At 34.0% G+C, this 13,617-nt stretch overlaps 1 protein-coding gene across 6 annotated transcripts in view; it reads right to left on the bottom strand.

The window, feature by feature from the left end:
- The window catches only part of Ankib1 (ankyrin repeat and IBR domain containing 1), a 129,643-nt gene that overhangs the window by 47,395 nt on the left and 68,631 nt on the right, over positions 1-13,617 (bottom strand). For all 6 annotated transcript variants that reach the window (XM_074064750.1, XM_074064748.1, XM_074064749.1 and 3 more), the window contains exons 6-7: positions 1,669-1,877; positions 286-374 (exon numbers count right to left, since the gene is read on the bottom strand). In XM_074064750.1, the coding sequence (XP_073920851.1) occupies positions 286-374; positions 1,669-1,877 (298 nt within the window). The remainder of the gene's footprint in view (positions 1-285; positions 375-1,668; positions 1,878-13,617) is intronic.

Genomic DNA, 13,617 nt, shown 5'->3' on the forward strand with positions numbered 1-13,617 from the left:
TGCTCAGAACACAAGACAAACTGATTCTTGATATTAAGGCCTAGGCTTAAAATTTATAGAAGATGTAACATAAATTGTAATACAAAGAAAAATTATTTAGATACTTTCTTTGAGGTCAAAATAAGAAAAACAGAAATATTCTTCCTTAGTAGTAAAATGTTAATACACTTTTGGGAACACAGAAACCAATAATCTGTATCAATGAATATGGAAAACAAACAATTTTTATTACCAACTCAGAGTACTGTCATGCAGTAAGAGATACTAAGTTGCTCATATACTCACGACTCCCAACATCCTCTACAAAAGTCATGTCCACAGGGCATATCCACTGGATCTTCAAATACAGAAATACTGCACATACAAATGTCACACTGGAGATGAAGATGAATAATGACTTAAACAGGGTCATACTTGGGAGAGAGAACAATACATTCATTTTGCTCATTAGTTTAAAGGCGAAAAATTAGTATGGTAATTATAAAATTGAAAAGTTAAGTGTTTCAAAGTTATAAGGACAGTTAAAGTGCCTACCTTTGATTGAAAAACAAATGCTATGACGACCTCAATATAAACTATTGTGGGATTTAGATGTTTTCCTTTTTTTTCCCCCCGGTGCTGGGGACTGAACTCAGGGCCTTGCACTTGCCAGGCAAGCGCTCTTCCACTGAGCTAAATCCCCAACCCCGGGATTTAGATGTTTTAATGCAAAAGTCAAAGTCTTAAATTCTAAGATTACCTATCAATCAGCATCTGTGCAGTTGGAAAAGGAAGTCCAAGAAAACAAATCATTACAATCTATTCAGGTGATTATCAAATTGCAGGCTATAAAACAGTCACTTCAGTATTATGTCCTTTACTGTACACTGGGAACAGAGTGACTTTGTGTTTTTAGCACAGCAACTCAGGATGTTAAACGAGTAGCAATTTAAGGCTTTCTAAGCAAGGAACCCTGATATAAAACTATGTGTCTGCTCAACAAGTACTTGCTTTATAATGTTACAGATGCAAATTACAGAAATAGGGTTCTGTTTTCCAAAATAGCCTACATAAAACAAGGAATTCTTTCGTAATTTGTCACAAATTTTGAGTGGCTGAACCACTCAAGAACCATCAAAATTTCCTACACAGCACACCAATGGTATGCCAATTTATCCCACACAAAGGCAGTTCTGTTCCTTAATAATGAGAAAACATTTACTATGGAAATCCATCTGGATGACAAACTCCAGAAGCTCTGCTGAAAAAAATATATGATTATCAATATATTGTAACTGTTTAAAAATTAACAGCTTTTAAGAAACTATAAAAGATGTTCATGTATTTTTGGTTTAAAGTGCCTAACACAAACTCAATTTTTAATACTGAAGTGTGTTGTGTTTAAACATATGGAAGCTTTTAAGTGAAATACAGATGGGTTCCCCAAACTGTCTCCTGTTTTGAAATGAGAAAAGAAAATCTTTTTGGTTTTGATTTACAGTTCAGAGATCATAAAAATAGGCTGTGATAGTATTTACCAAAGCATGAAAATAACTGAACCTTTAAAGAAGGGCATAAGATTCAATAACAAGAACACAACCAGACACTCCTTGGAATAGCATTAAATAATCTAAAAGCTAAAAGACTAGAAACAAAGTTATGGGAAGTACAATGAATTCTAAGCCATACCAAAGTGGTGTCTAAATCCCCAGGAGATAAACTGATTTCATCTGGAGAGGTGACAGAAGAGCGTGTAGTCCTCGGAGTTCGTGGAGAAGGGAGTGTGTCCCAGGCATTATACCCACTTGGTGGTGGAGTTGGCATTTGAACACCTGATCGTTGGCAGCAGTTCTCTGGGTTGGACATCCATGCTTCAAGTAATTTCTCCCTGTCCCAATCTTCAAGAAAAATGGAAATCTCTCAAAACTCAGAAACTTTGACAATGTTTTTAAAGTTATATAGTAATAGAAGAAATAGTAAGGACTAGCGATGTGGCACAAGTGGAACAGTGCCTGCTTTGCAAGTGTGAGAGCCCTGAGTTCAAACCCCAGTATTACCACCAAAAAAACAAACAAAAAAAGTAATAGTAAGAATAAATGAAGATTTAGGTCACTTAGGGGGAAAAAAAGAAGTAAATTGCAAATGAACATCAAGGTATGTTAAGTTTTTATTAATATTTTAAAACAGAATTTACGTTTAATAAAACTACCATGCTCCATAACTGTGTAAAGATCTAACAATATGCTAAAAATTCTCAGTAATTTTTACCAATATTCAAAACAGATGACACACCACTTTTAGAATTTATTAAATTTTTGTTGGTATAAGTTTAATTTAGATTTCTTTTTCAGTATATAATTTTGCAATTGGCCTCACTGGTGTCAAGTTGTGAAATGATTATAGTTACTATAAACATCTCAAAATGCCAACAGCAAATCCTAAATATCATTTGATAAACAGCTTGAAAGAAGAAGGAACTTCCCAAGGGATGTGGGTTATAAATAAAGTTTTAGTGAATTAGGTATGAATTCTGTACTAAGTGAACTTAAACGTAGCTTAATTAAAAAAGACTATCTTTCTACCATAAACACTTATAAAATGGCCAAGTGAAACATGTTATTATAAAGTCTGGAGTCACAACACAATCCTTTAAAAACAATATATATATGTGTGCGTGTATATATATAATATAAATATTATATAGCATACATATATCATATAAAATTATTTTGCTAGATGTTTTACACATATTATTTAATTTATTCCTCTCAGTAAGCTATGTAGGTAGAGAAACCACAACTCAGGAACTTACACAATCTGTCCAAGCTCAACAGATTTGAAACCTCTTTTGTGACGCCAAAGCTGTGTTCTTTCGACTGCCACACACTATTTCTCACGTGTATTAAAAAGGGCAAATTTATTTACTGTGAGTCCAATTCCATAAAATTTAATAGCTCACATACAAATAGCCATGGAAAGTTTCTACCCAAGATTTTTTTTTCAACCACATTAAGCCAATGCATTTCGCAGCAAGAAGATAAACATGACTTAGACATTCAACGAAGACTGAAGATGTGCATTTCTAGCTAAGGAAACCACAAGAACAAAAGTGAAGAAGTATAAAGTGAGAGAATTAAGTAGTTGAGTAAAGGTGCAGTATAGGATGCTGTGGTTTGAGGAGATGGAAAAAAGTAGATAGGAAATAGAGGTCAGCTTACAAAGGGTAAGAAAAAAATTAACAATTGAAAAAAACTGCATCTGAATGCATTCCAGGAAAGTTTCAAGGTAGATATCAGTGTTCTGATAAGTCACTGCTGTGATAGGCTCACTGCCTGTATGCCACTTTCTTAATATTCTACAGATTGCACTCTTAAATTCTGCATGTTTCAAATACTGCATTAGGAACCTAAATTTTCTACCTGTGTGGCAAGTTCACATTTAAAATAGGCATTAACATTTGTTAGAAAGAACTATGACTTTTGCTTCTAAAACATACGGCATAAAATTTAGCAAATCATCTACTAACTGTGTCAGTATAAAGTCATTAAATGCATAAAAGCAATCCTTTATTTGAGTAGGTATTTACAGGAATTTTATTAGAGATGAGAGTACTACATAAATCTTTTGTCTGCCTGAGATGTCTCACAAAAATCATTTCTGTAAACCTCACTATTCTTAGTTCCAAGGACATCATATAATACCATGATGGTTTCTTAAAACTTGACTTGTGTGATAATGACTGGTATGAAGATAAATAAAGATATCATTTATTGTTTTTAGCAGCTATAGGAATTTGCAGTCTATCAGGAAAAATTAAAATGCCATGTCCACTTTCATAAGTTAACACTTTCAGAAGAGGATAATGGGCAAGTCAATTAACGTCTTTGTGAATCAGCTCCTTGTGTTAATTTGGGATAATTACCATCTATCCTATTGGATTCAAGAGAATTAACTGAAATAATATGTAATATGCTTGAATCAGATTATGGCAGACGGCAGCATAAATAAGTGTAGCTATAATTACCTACCAGCATTATTTCAGAGCTTATCAAACTAGTCCTGGTGATCTCAAGGTATATGATTCATAATCTCAGGAGTTCTACTACAAGAACCAGAAAAGAGGGCTTTAGCTGGAGGATTCTAGTGAGGAATCAGGAACTTACTTTGGAAAATTAAAAAAGTTTTAAGGAGCAAATAAACTATGTCTGGCGGCACACAGGCTAAGCTAAAAAGTCTTTAATAATAACCTTATCTCTGCCCTCACACCATAAAGCTTGGTTAGTAAATTTAAAGAAGTATGGAGCAAAAGGAGATGGAATTAGTCCTTTAAAGAATGACAGAATAAATTGTTTTACTATTAATTCAGCTTTATTAAAGGTTTGACAAAATTCTGATTAAAAACGTGGGGGAATAGTTTTCCTAAGATTGCAACCTTTTCTAGACTGCCATGTACAGAACACATCTCACACATCACTAGTCATCTTCTGAGTGTCTACATAAAATTTTAAACACTAACAGAACTTTATGCTAAAATGAGGCAAAGTTTTCCACTGAAAATATACTAGTAAGCAGAAAAGAATAGGTTAAAAGTTATAATAATAAATGATGGAAAAACATCACATTATTAAAATGCCTCAAGTGGTAGAGTGATTGCCTAGCATGCTTAAGGCCCTGGGTTCAATCCCCAGTACTGCTAAACCAACCAACCAACCAACCAACCAACCAATCAATTTTAAATACCTTGCTTGGATCTTCTTTTCTTTTTAAGTGGTACTGGGGTTTGAACTCAAGGCCTTACTCTTGTACTTTTGCTAGGCAGGTGCTCTAGTTTTTGCTTTAGATTTTTCTTTTTTTTAATTAGGATCTCACTTTTATTCCCAGATCGGCCTGGACTGTGATTGTATTTATGCTTCTCCAGTAGCTGGGATGACAGACACACGCCACCATGCCCAGCTTTTATTGGTTAAGATGGGATTTTCATTAACTGTTTGCTTGGTCTGGCCTCTAATAGCAATCTTTCAGATATCTGCCTCCAGAACAGGTAGTGTCACAGGTGTGAGCTACCAAGCCCAGCCTTCATTTTTGTTTTATAAAAGAAATTATGAAAAATGTATTCACTATAACATAATTTGAAAACATACTTAAAGATTTTTATATAAAGGAAAATTAATGGCTGGGCAGCCTGTAATCCCAGCTACTTGGGGAGTAGAGATCAGAAGTATCATGATTTGAGGCCAACCAGGGCAAAAAATTAGCAAGACCCCCCCACTGTAAAAAAACAAGCAGGCATGGTGGCTCACATCTGTAATCCAGCTATGAGGGAGGCACAAGTCGGAAGAACATGATCTGAAAAAAAGTGAGCCAGATACTATCTAAAAAATAAGTAAAGCTAAAAAGGACCAGGGGGTGGCTCAGTGGTAGAGTGCTTGCCTAGTAAAACAATAACAATAACAACAACAACAAAACAATTCTCTGTATAAGAATTGATACAGCTTTTCTTTTAAGTATGGCTGACCAATATTTTCATTATTTTTAAAAGATCTTTAGAGTTACATTGTACTTAGTATCTGCTACACTGAAGGAAATTCCCTAAATTATTTTCTTGAAGTCTAATAAATATACAAACATGTATATAGTTATGCATAAAAGTACACATGGTATATCATATCTATTATTTTTTGGAGAATTATTTTTGTTTTTGAGATAGGGTCTCACTATGTAGCTCAGGCTAGCCTTAAACTCATGATCCTCCTGTGTTAGCTTCCTGAATGCTAGGATAGAGATGTGCTTAAAGCAGGAGCTTTTATTCTTTCATTGGTTTCTCCATCTTTCTTCTTTGTCAGTTAATCTATGTTAGCAACCACATATCTTTCCTTCCACAGTTTTCTCCATGCAATACAAATACATATAAAAAACACTCAAACACAAAGATATCAAGAGGCTTTTCTGATTATTTTACACAAATACTTATAAACTGTATCTCCTTTTATACTTAGTCAACCTCCTGAAAAGCTCTCCAAGTAATTCAGTATTAATTCCTTCATTTTAATGGCTGTGTCCATTATGTGAAACAATTTGTCTATGATTTAAATACTCTCCTGCTTTTGGCTCTTTTTTGCTACAACAATAATGCTGCACTGTACATCACTACATATGTTTAAGTATGTATTTCTGTCTATAGTTCTTTGGGATAAATTCCCAAGAGTAGGGCTAATCATTTTAGGAACCATATGCTTTTAAAAGATAACACAAAAGAAGAAAAAAGAAAGGTAATGCATGATGGCATTCCAAAAATGCTGTAAATGTATTTCTGCCAGCATTGCTGGACTTTACCAGTTTCTTCTCCAGCGTGGATGTTATAGTTCTTTCAAATGTTTCTAAAGTGATGGTTTACTGCTATTGTAATGATTCTTGATGAATTGAAAAATCTTTTCATGTATTTGTTGGCCACTAAGATTTGCTCTTCTGTGAATTACTTATCCATATCCTTTCAACATTTTAATCAACTTAATGAAGGTCTTTGTATACAATAAATATTAATGCATTTTCCAAATCAAAATTTTGTTTCTTGGCTTAATTTACAGTTTATTTAGCAACAAAAATTTAGAAATTCAATACATCTTCAAATGTCTATCTCTTCCTTAGTTTCTTAGTTTACTGTCTTAGGAAGTCAGGTCTTTCTCTGTTCTTGAAATCACATGTACGTGAATTTCTTTTTAAATTTCTTTTTGCTTAATTCCAGGTGGCTAGCCAGTCATATCAGCACGATATATTAAATTATCTATCCTTATCCTATTGAGCTAGAATATCATCTTTACTGTAAATTAAAATCTCAAATATTAGAAAATGTGTTCTCTGTTCTGTTTCTATGGTCTACTGGTCTAGATTTGAGCAAGTGCCACACTGACTTAATTACATTGGTTTATAGCCTTACTTTAAGGTAAGTCTCGTTCCTTTCACTGCAATCAGTGGTGTGTACTTGATCTCTCTGATATTAATGAAACTGAGAAGCTGAATAGGGAGGCTGAAGTCTCCTGTTTACATCTCAAGTGGGCTAAGAGTGAAAGGAGATGGATGCAGAGAAGGTACTGCCATGACAAAAAAAAAAGTGAACATCAAACAGAACACTTAACCACTAAAATAAAGAGCTCTTTGACGATGCAGAAGAGAATAACAAACAAAATATCAGTAAGAACATAGCAAGAACTAACATTAGCATAAAACAACATAATTTTAAAAAACTGTGGCCAAATAAAGAAAATGGTCCTAAATGAGATTCAAATAAAAACACTTAAATGTTAGATAAAAATCTATGAATTGAAAAATAAAAAAAGTTAAGCCAACATTGGTATAGTAGAAAAAAAATCTCAAGATATACATATTTCAATTGAAAATGAGACACAGCAATACACAGCTAGAAAATTAAAAGAAATACAAGGAAACAAAGTATCTTTCAAATTGTTAACTTATAAAAGGTCAGAGCTAGTACTTATACAGCTAAACTAAAATCTATTTTTTCTCGACTGCTCTGCATGGGGCCTAGATCAAAATATGTATTTAATAAATATCTGCCAAATAAAGAAATGGATATAAAATTACATGTCAACATTATTAAAATCTGTGTGAAGTGAACAATGTTCTAGGGAATTGTAAATGACTAACAGAAAAACATATGAAAAGATATTAAATCTAAGTAGACTAAATATGGAAGAAACTGAAAAGTACTGGGTTCATGATTTCATAAGCAAACATTCCCAAATTTTCACGTAGCAAGTAATTATTAGGTTATTTCACAAGCATAAATTAAAAACAAAAAAAAGCTAAACATCTTTTCTAACATTTTTTAAAAACTACTATAAAAGCTTGAGCCTCTGAAGCTCAGTGTTATTTACAAAATAAGTCCTCTTACTTGACATCATCAGCAAGCATTACTGATCAGTTAAATGTGGAATTACAAAAAAGTAATTACATACACAGGCCTCAAACCTTTAATAAAAACATACACATTAATTTACTAATCTTTTCATGTATGGCCAAGGCATTTTTTTCTATCATTCTGTTTCTATCTTTTCTTTTTTTTGGAGGGGGGGAACAATGACGACTGGGGTTTTAACTTAGGGCTTAGACCTTGCAAAGAAAGCACTCTACTGCTCAAGTCACACCAGAAGTCCATTTTGCTCCAGTTATATTGGAGATGGGGTCTTGCAATCTATTTGCCCAGGCTGGTACAGCTTCGTACCTAGAATTATAGGTATGAGCCACCAGTGCCTGGCTATTTTCTATTTCTTGCCTGAATTATACCAACAAAACATTGTCTACAATGTTTTTTCTTTAGTGTCAGATTGAAAAGACAGTCAGTAAACTGAACGTAGAGCCCTACATTATGATCTCCCTCTTTGTTTTTACTAGTTTCACTCACACAAAAGAGCAATTATAAAAGTACCTTGTTTTTGTCAAGGTTTTCCAGGGCATCTGATTTAGATTACAGAGAAATAATTATTTTTAATCATGGTTTATCAGTAATAGTTCATTACATTATTTAATCACATTACAATGTACAACTTGGATAATCACACTTGGTAAGCACGAATTCAAGTTAAATGAACAAAAATTCTAAAGAGGAGCTTCTCAGACAAGAACATTCAGTCTACTTGACAAGGAAGATCACAGAAGTCAAGTTAAACTGACAATGGCAGGAGTATTTACTATATTATAATGCCAAACACTAAATAAATTAGGAAACCAAATATAGGATGATACATAACAAGACCAAGTATGCCTTATTCTTGGAATATAAAATTAGTTCAGTATTATAAAAGGTAATTTATAATACCAATATATCAAGAGAAAAAGAGTATTATCACTTCTTTTTAAGATTTGGAAAAAAAAGAAAGAAACCTGAAATATTATTTCTGAATTTTTAAAAAAGAAGCCTTTATCATACTTAATGGAGGAAAACTGAAACCATTTTCCCTAAAATCAGGAGCAAGACAAGGGTGTCCACTATCCCCACTCCTATTCAACATAGTCCTGGAATTCCTAGCCAGAACAATCAGGCAAGAAGAAGAAATAAAAGGAATTCAAACAGGTAAAGAAACTGTCAAAATATCCCTATTTGCAGTCATTATGATCCTATACCTTAAAGACCCAAAAAAACTCTACCCAAAAACTCCTAGACACCATAAAGAGCTACAGCAAGGTGGCAGGATACAAAATCAACTTACAAAAATCATTACCTTTTTTATACACCAACAACGAACTAATTGAGAAAGAATATATGGAAACAATTCCATTTACAATCGCCTCAAAAAAAGTCAAATACCTAGGAGTAAACTTAACAAAGGAGGAGAATGATCTCTACAAGGAGAACTACAAACCCCTAAAGAAAGAGATTGAGGAAAACTACAGAAGGTAGAAAGACCTCCTGTGCTCATGGATTGGTAGAATTAACACAGTAAAAATGGCTATTCTACCAAAAGCAATCTACGTGTTTAATGCAATTCCCATCAAAATCCCAATGACATTCATCATAGAGATTGAAAAATCTACCTTAAAGTTCATTTGGACACACAAGAGACCATGAATAGCCAAGACAATACTCAGCAAAAGCAATGCTGGAGGTATCACAATACCTGACTTCAAACTATATTACAAAGCAATAGCAATAAAAACATCAAGGTACTGGTACAAAAACAGGTATGAAGACCAGTGGAACAGAATAGAGGACCCGGATATGAATCCACACAACTATGCCCACCTTATTTTTCACAAAGGCACCAAAGACATACGATGGCGAAAAGACAGCCTCTTCAACAAATGTTGCTGGGAAAAGTGGTTATCTGCTTGCAGAAAACTGAAACTAGATCCATGCTTATCACCCTGTACTAGTATCAACTCAAAATGGATGAAGGACCTTAATATCAGACCTGAAACCCTGAAGTTAGTACAGGAAAAAGCAGGGAATACTCTGGAATAAGGCAAGGACTTCCTCAATAGAGCCCTAGCAGCTCAGCAACTAAGAAAAGGATGGACAAATGGGACCGCATAAAATTAAAAAGATTCTGCATAACGAAAGAAATGGTCTTTAAACTGAAGAGACCACCCACAGAGTGGGAGAAATCATCTGCCAGCTATACATCAGACAAAAAATTGATAACCAGAATATATAGGGAACTCAAAAAACTAAACTCTCCCAAAATCAATGAACCAATAAAGAAATGGGCAACTGAACTAAATAGAACTTTTTCAAAAGAAGAAATTCAAATGGCCAAGAAACACATGAAAAAATGCTCACCATCTCTGGTCATAAAGGAAATGCAAATCAAAACCACACTAAGATTCCACCTCACCCCTGTTAGAATAGCTATCATCATAAACACCACCAACAACAGGTGTTGGTGAGGATGTGGGGAAAAAGGAACCCTCATACACTGCTGGTGGGAATGCAAGCTAGCATAACCACTCTGGAAAACAATATGGAGGCTTCTTAAAAAACTAAACATAGATCTGTCATATGATCCAGCAATCCCACTCCTAGGGATATACCCAAAGGAATGCGACTCAGGTTACTGCAGAGGCACCCACACACCCATGTTTATTGCAGCGCTATTCACAATAGCCAAGTTATGGAAACAGCCAAGATGCCCCACTACTGATGAATGGATTAAGAAAATGTGGTATTTATATACAATGGAATTTTACTCAGCTATGAAGAATGAAATCTTATCATTCACAAGTAAATGGATGGAACTGGAGAACATCATCCTGAGCGAGGTTAGCCAGGCTCAGAAGACCAAAAATTGTATGTTCTCCCTCATATGCGGACTTTAGATCTAGGGAAAAGGCAGTAATGTTGTTGGACTTGGGTCACACACTAAGGGGAGAGCACATATAGGAGGAATGGGGATAGGTAGGAAACACAAAACTTCAAAGTGTTTGATGTTCCCACTGCAGAGGAGCTAATACAGTAACCTTAAAGCGACAGAGGTCAATATGGGAAGGTGACCAAGAAGTAGTGAAGAGGTCAGGTAGAGACGAATCAATTCAGGTTGTAATACACTTGTGCCTGGAAGCAATGCTAGGAATCTCTCTGTATAGCTAACCTTATCTCAACTAGCAAAAACACTATGTCTTTCTTTTTATTGCTTATGTTTTCCCTTCAACAAAATTGGAGAAAAGGGCAGAAAAGGTTCTGCCTGGAAGTGAGGGGGGTGGAGGGAGAAGTAGGGGGTTGGGGACAGGAGGTAGAAATGGCCCAAACAACGTATGCACATATGAATAAATGAATAAAGAATAAAAAAAGAAGCCTTTAAATACCAAGGGAAAGATACTTCTTTAATATGATAAAAGGAAACAGATTCAAACCAATAGCCATCCTTTAATTTAAAATACCAGAGGCATTCTTAGGATTTCAATTATCATCTACTCCCTGATGCATTACATGAATCTATTTCCTGCCCAAATGATTCTGAGTGCTAGACAATTTTCTCATTTGGTTTTCTCAAAGTCCATGGCTTACCACACAGTAATGAACTGGTGAAGGACTGAGTATCCACTTAATCCAAGAAAATGCTAGGCATTATCAATAACAAGTGTTATACAGGAGTGCTAGTCAATGTAATTAAACCAGATAAAAAATAAGGAAAAGATGGGGCAGAATTACTGTGACTCACAAATGATATGATGTCCTTGTAATCTTAAGAAAACCATAAAGGATGCTTTGAAAAATATAGTAAGTAGGGTTCTGTTTCTGGTAATGGTTAAGTAGCTACTATAAGACCAAGCCTCCTACAGATAACTATAAATGCTGGACAAAACATAAATCACAACTATCTGAAGCCACCATAAAGCAATGAGCAGCAAGCAGAAACCAGATGGGAGATGATACTCGGCCAATGTGTCTATTTCAATAATGTCTCAAGGCATTACTTGTACAGCAAAAAGGGTACAAATAATGAACAAAGGAATGATTAAATAATTATAAGATTAAATAGGCATGTATCTAATTTGGAAAGCCTTATACCATGTAATAATTTTTAAAAGCATATTATAATAGCATATGTAGATTAATTCTGTTGTTGTTAAAAATGGTAATTTCCTTATACTTGATTTTCTTTCACATAGATGTTATTTTTAAAAACATAAAAATCATTGAGACAAAGAAAAAAAGTAGAAAACAAGTCATTAAATTAAAAGTCATTTTTGTGTGACAAAAACAACTATAAGAGTTTTTACTTTTTCCTACTAGTATTTTGCTATTTGAAAAGTATATTGTCAAAAAATATGTCTTCGTGCCTATGAGGAAATAATTCTTACTAATTTTTGATAATATGTCAATATACTACAAGTGAAATACATTCCCCATATAGTTCCTCAAATTTTCTCATTGCTGTCATTCAAAATGTTTACAATGGTGCACTGCTTAATAAAGAAGATCATCCTTTGGAATCAGTCTTGAGTTCAAATTCCAGATCTGTCTACTACTTCTTAACTATATGGACTAGCAAAATCCAGAAAAGTTATACCCACTTTGACTAATTCTTTCAACTCTCAGTGTTTGTAAAGCATTTAGTATAGGGTCTACAACACTAAGAGATGGTACCATTTAAGTACTATTAACTCTTGAAAACTTTCTCTTTGCTGGGCACAGTGGCTTTATGCCTATAATCCCTACTCAAGAGGCAGAGACTAGGAGGATAATGGTTTATGGTCAACCCAGGAAAAAAGCTAGCAAGACACCATCTCAACAAAAAAACAGGCATGGTTATACACACCTGTGACACCATCAAGGTGGAAGGCATGGGTAGGAGGATTGCAATCCAAGCCTGGCCCAAGAGAAAACATGAGGCCCTCTCTGAAAAATAACTCAAGCAAAAACTAAACAAAACAAAAACCTTTCTCTTTGGAATAAAGTAATAACAAACTATTTCAAGAGTAAGTGCCTTTTCCCAAATTTAGTTAAGGACATTCAAACAATATTCTAAGATGTAGCCAATAAAAGTGGTAATTATTACAACTGTTTAAAAATGTTAGAATGTATTTCAAGAAAATTGTAATAAATATTGGTAACAAGTAAAAATATTTTAATTATTATCAAATTGTGAGGGATATTAAGTAAAAATAACTTTCTTAGGATGATATATATATATATATATATTTTTTTTTTTTGGTGGGACTGCTTGCAAAGCAGCCACTCTACTCACTTGAGCCACACCTCCAGTCCAATATGATTCTTTTTTTTAAAAAAAACTTTCCATTATGTGACGTCTACATAAAGGAAAAAAAAACTATTAGACATACACAGATATAATGTGCTAAAATTTAGTATTATCTACTACAAATATTTTTCAGTACAGTATCTGTTTTGATTCTAGCATAGCAGTCACTTAGCAAACACTTAATGAATGTTTTTTATGTGCCATGTACTATGTCAGGCAGTAAAAACATAATGGCAGGAAAAAGCAATCATAATCCCTACCTTCAAAGAAACTTAAAGTTAGTAAGAAGACATTAATATAATGAACAAATGAACAACAACAAAACAACAACAACAACAAATCATTACTGTCAGAAGTACCATGAAGAATAGGCAGAGAATACCAGTCAGAGAGTCCAGAGAGAGTGACACTGGGGAGAAAT

This window comes from Castor canadensis, chromosome 2 (genome assembly GCF_047511655.1).
Source record: "Castor canadensis chromosome 2, mCasCan1.hap1v2, whole genome shotgun sequence".
NCBI classification, from domain to species: domain Eukaryota; kingdom Metazoa; phylum Chordata; class Mammalia; order Rodentia; family Castoridae; genus Castor; species Castor canadensis.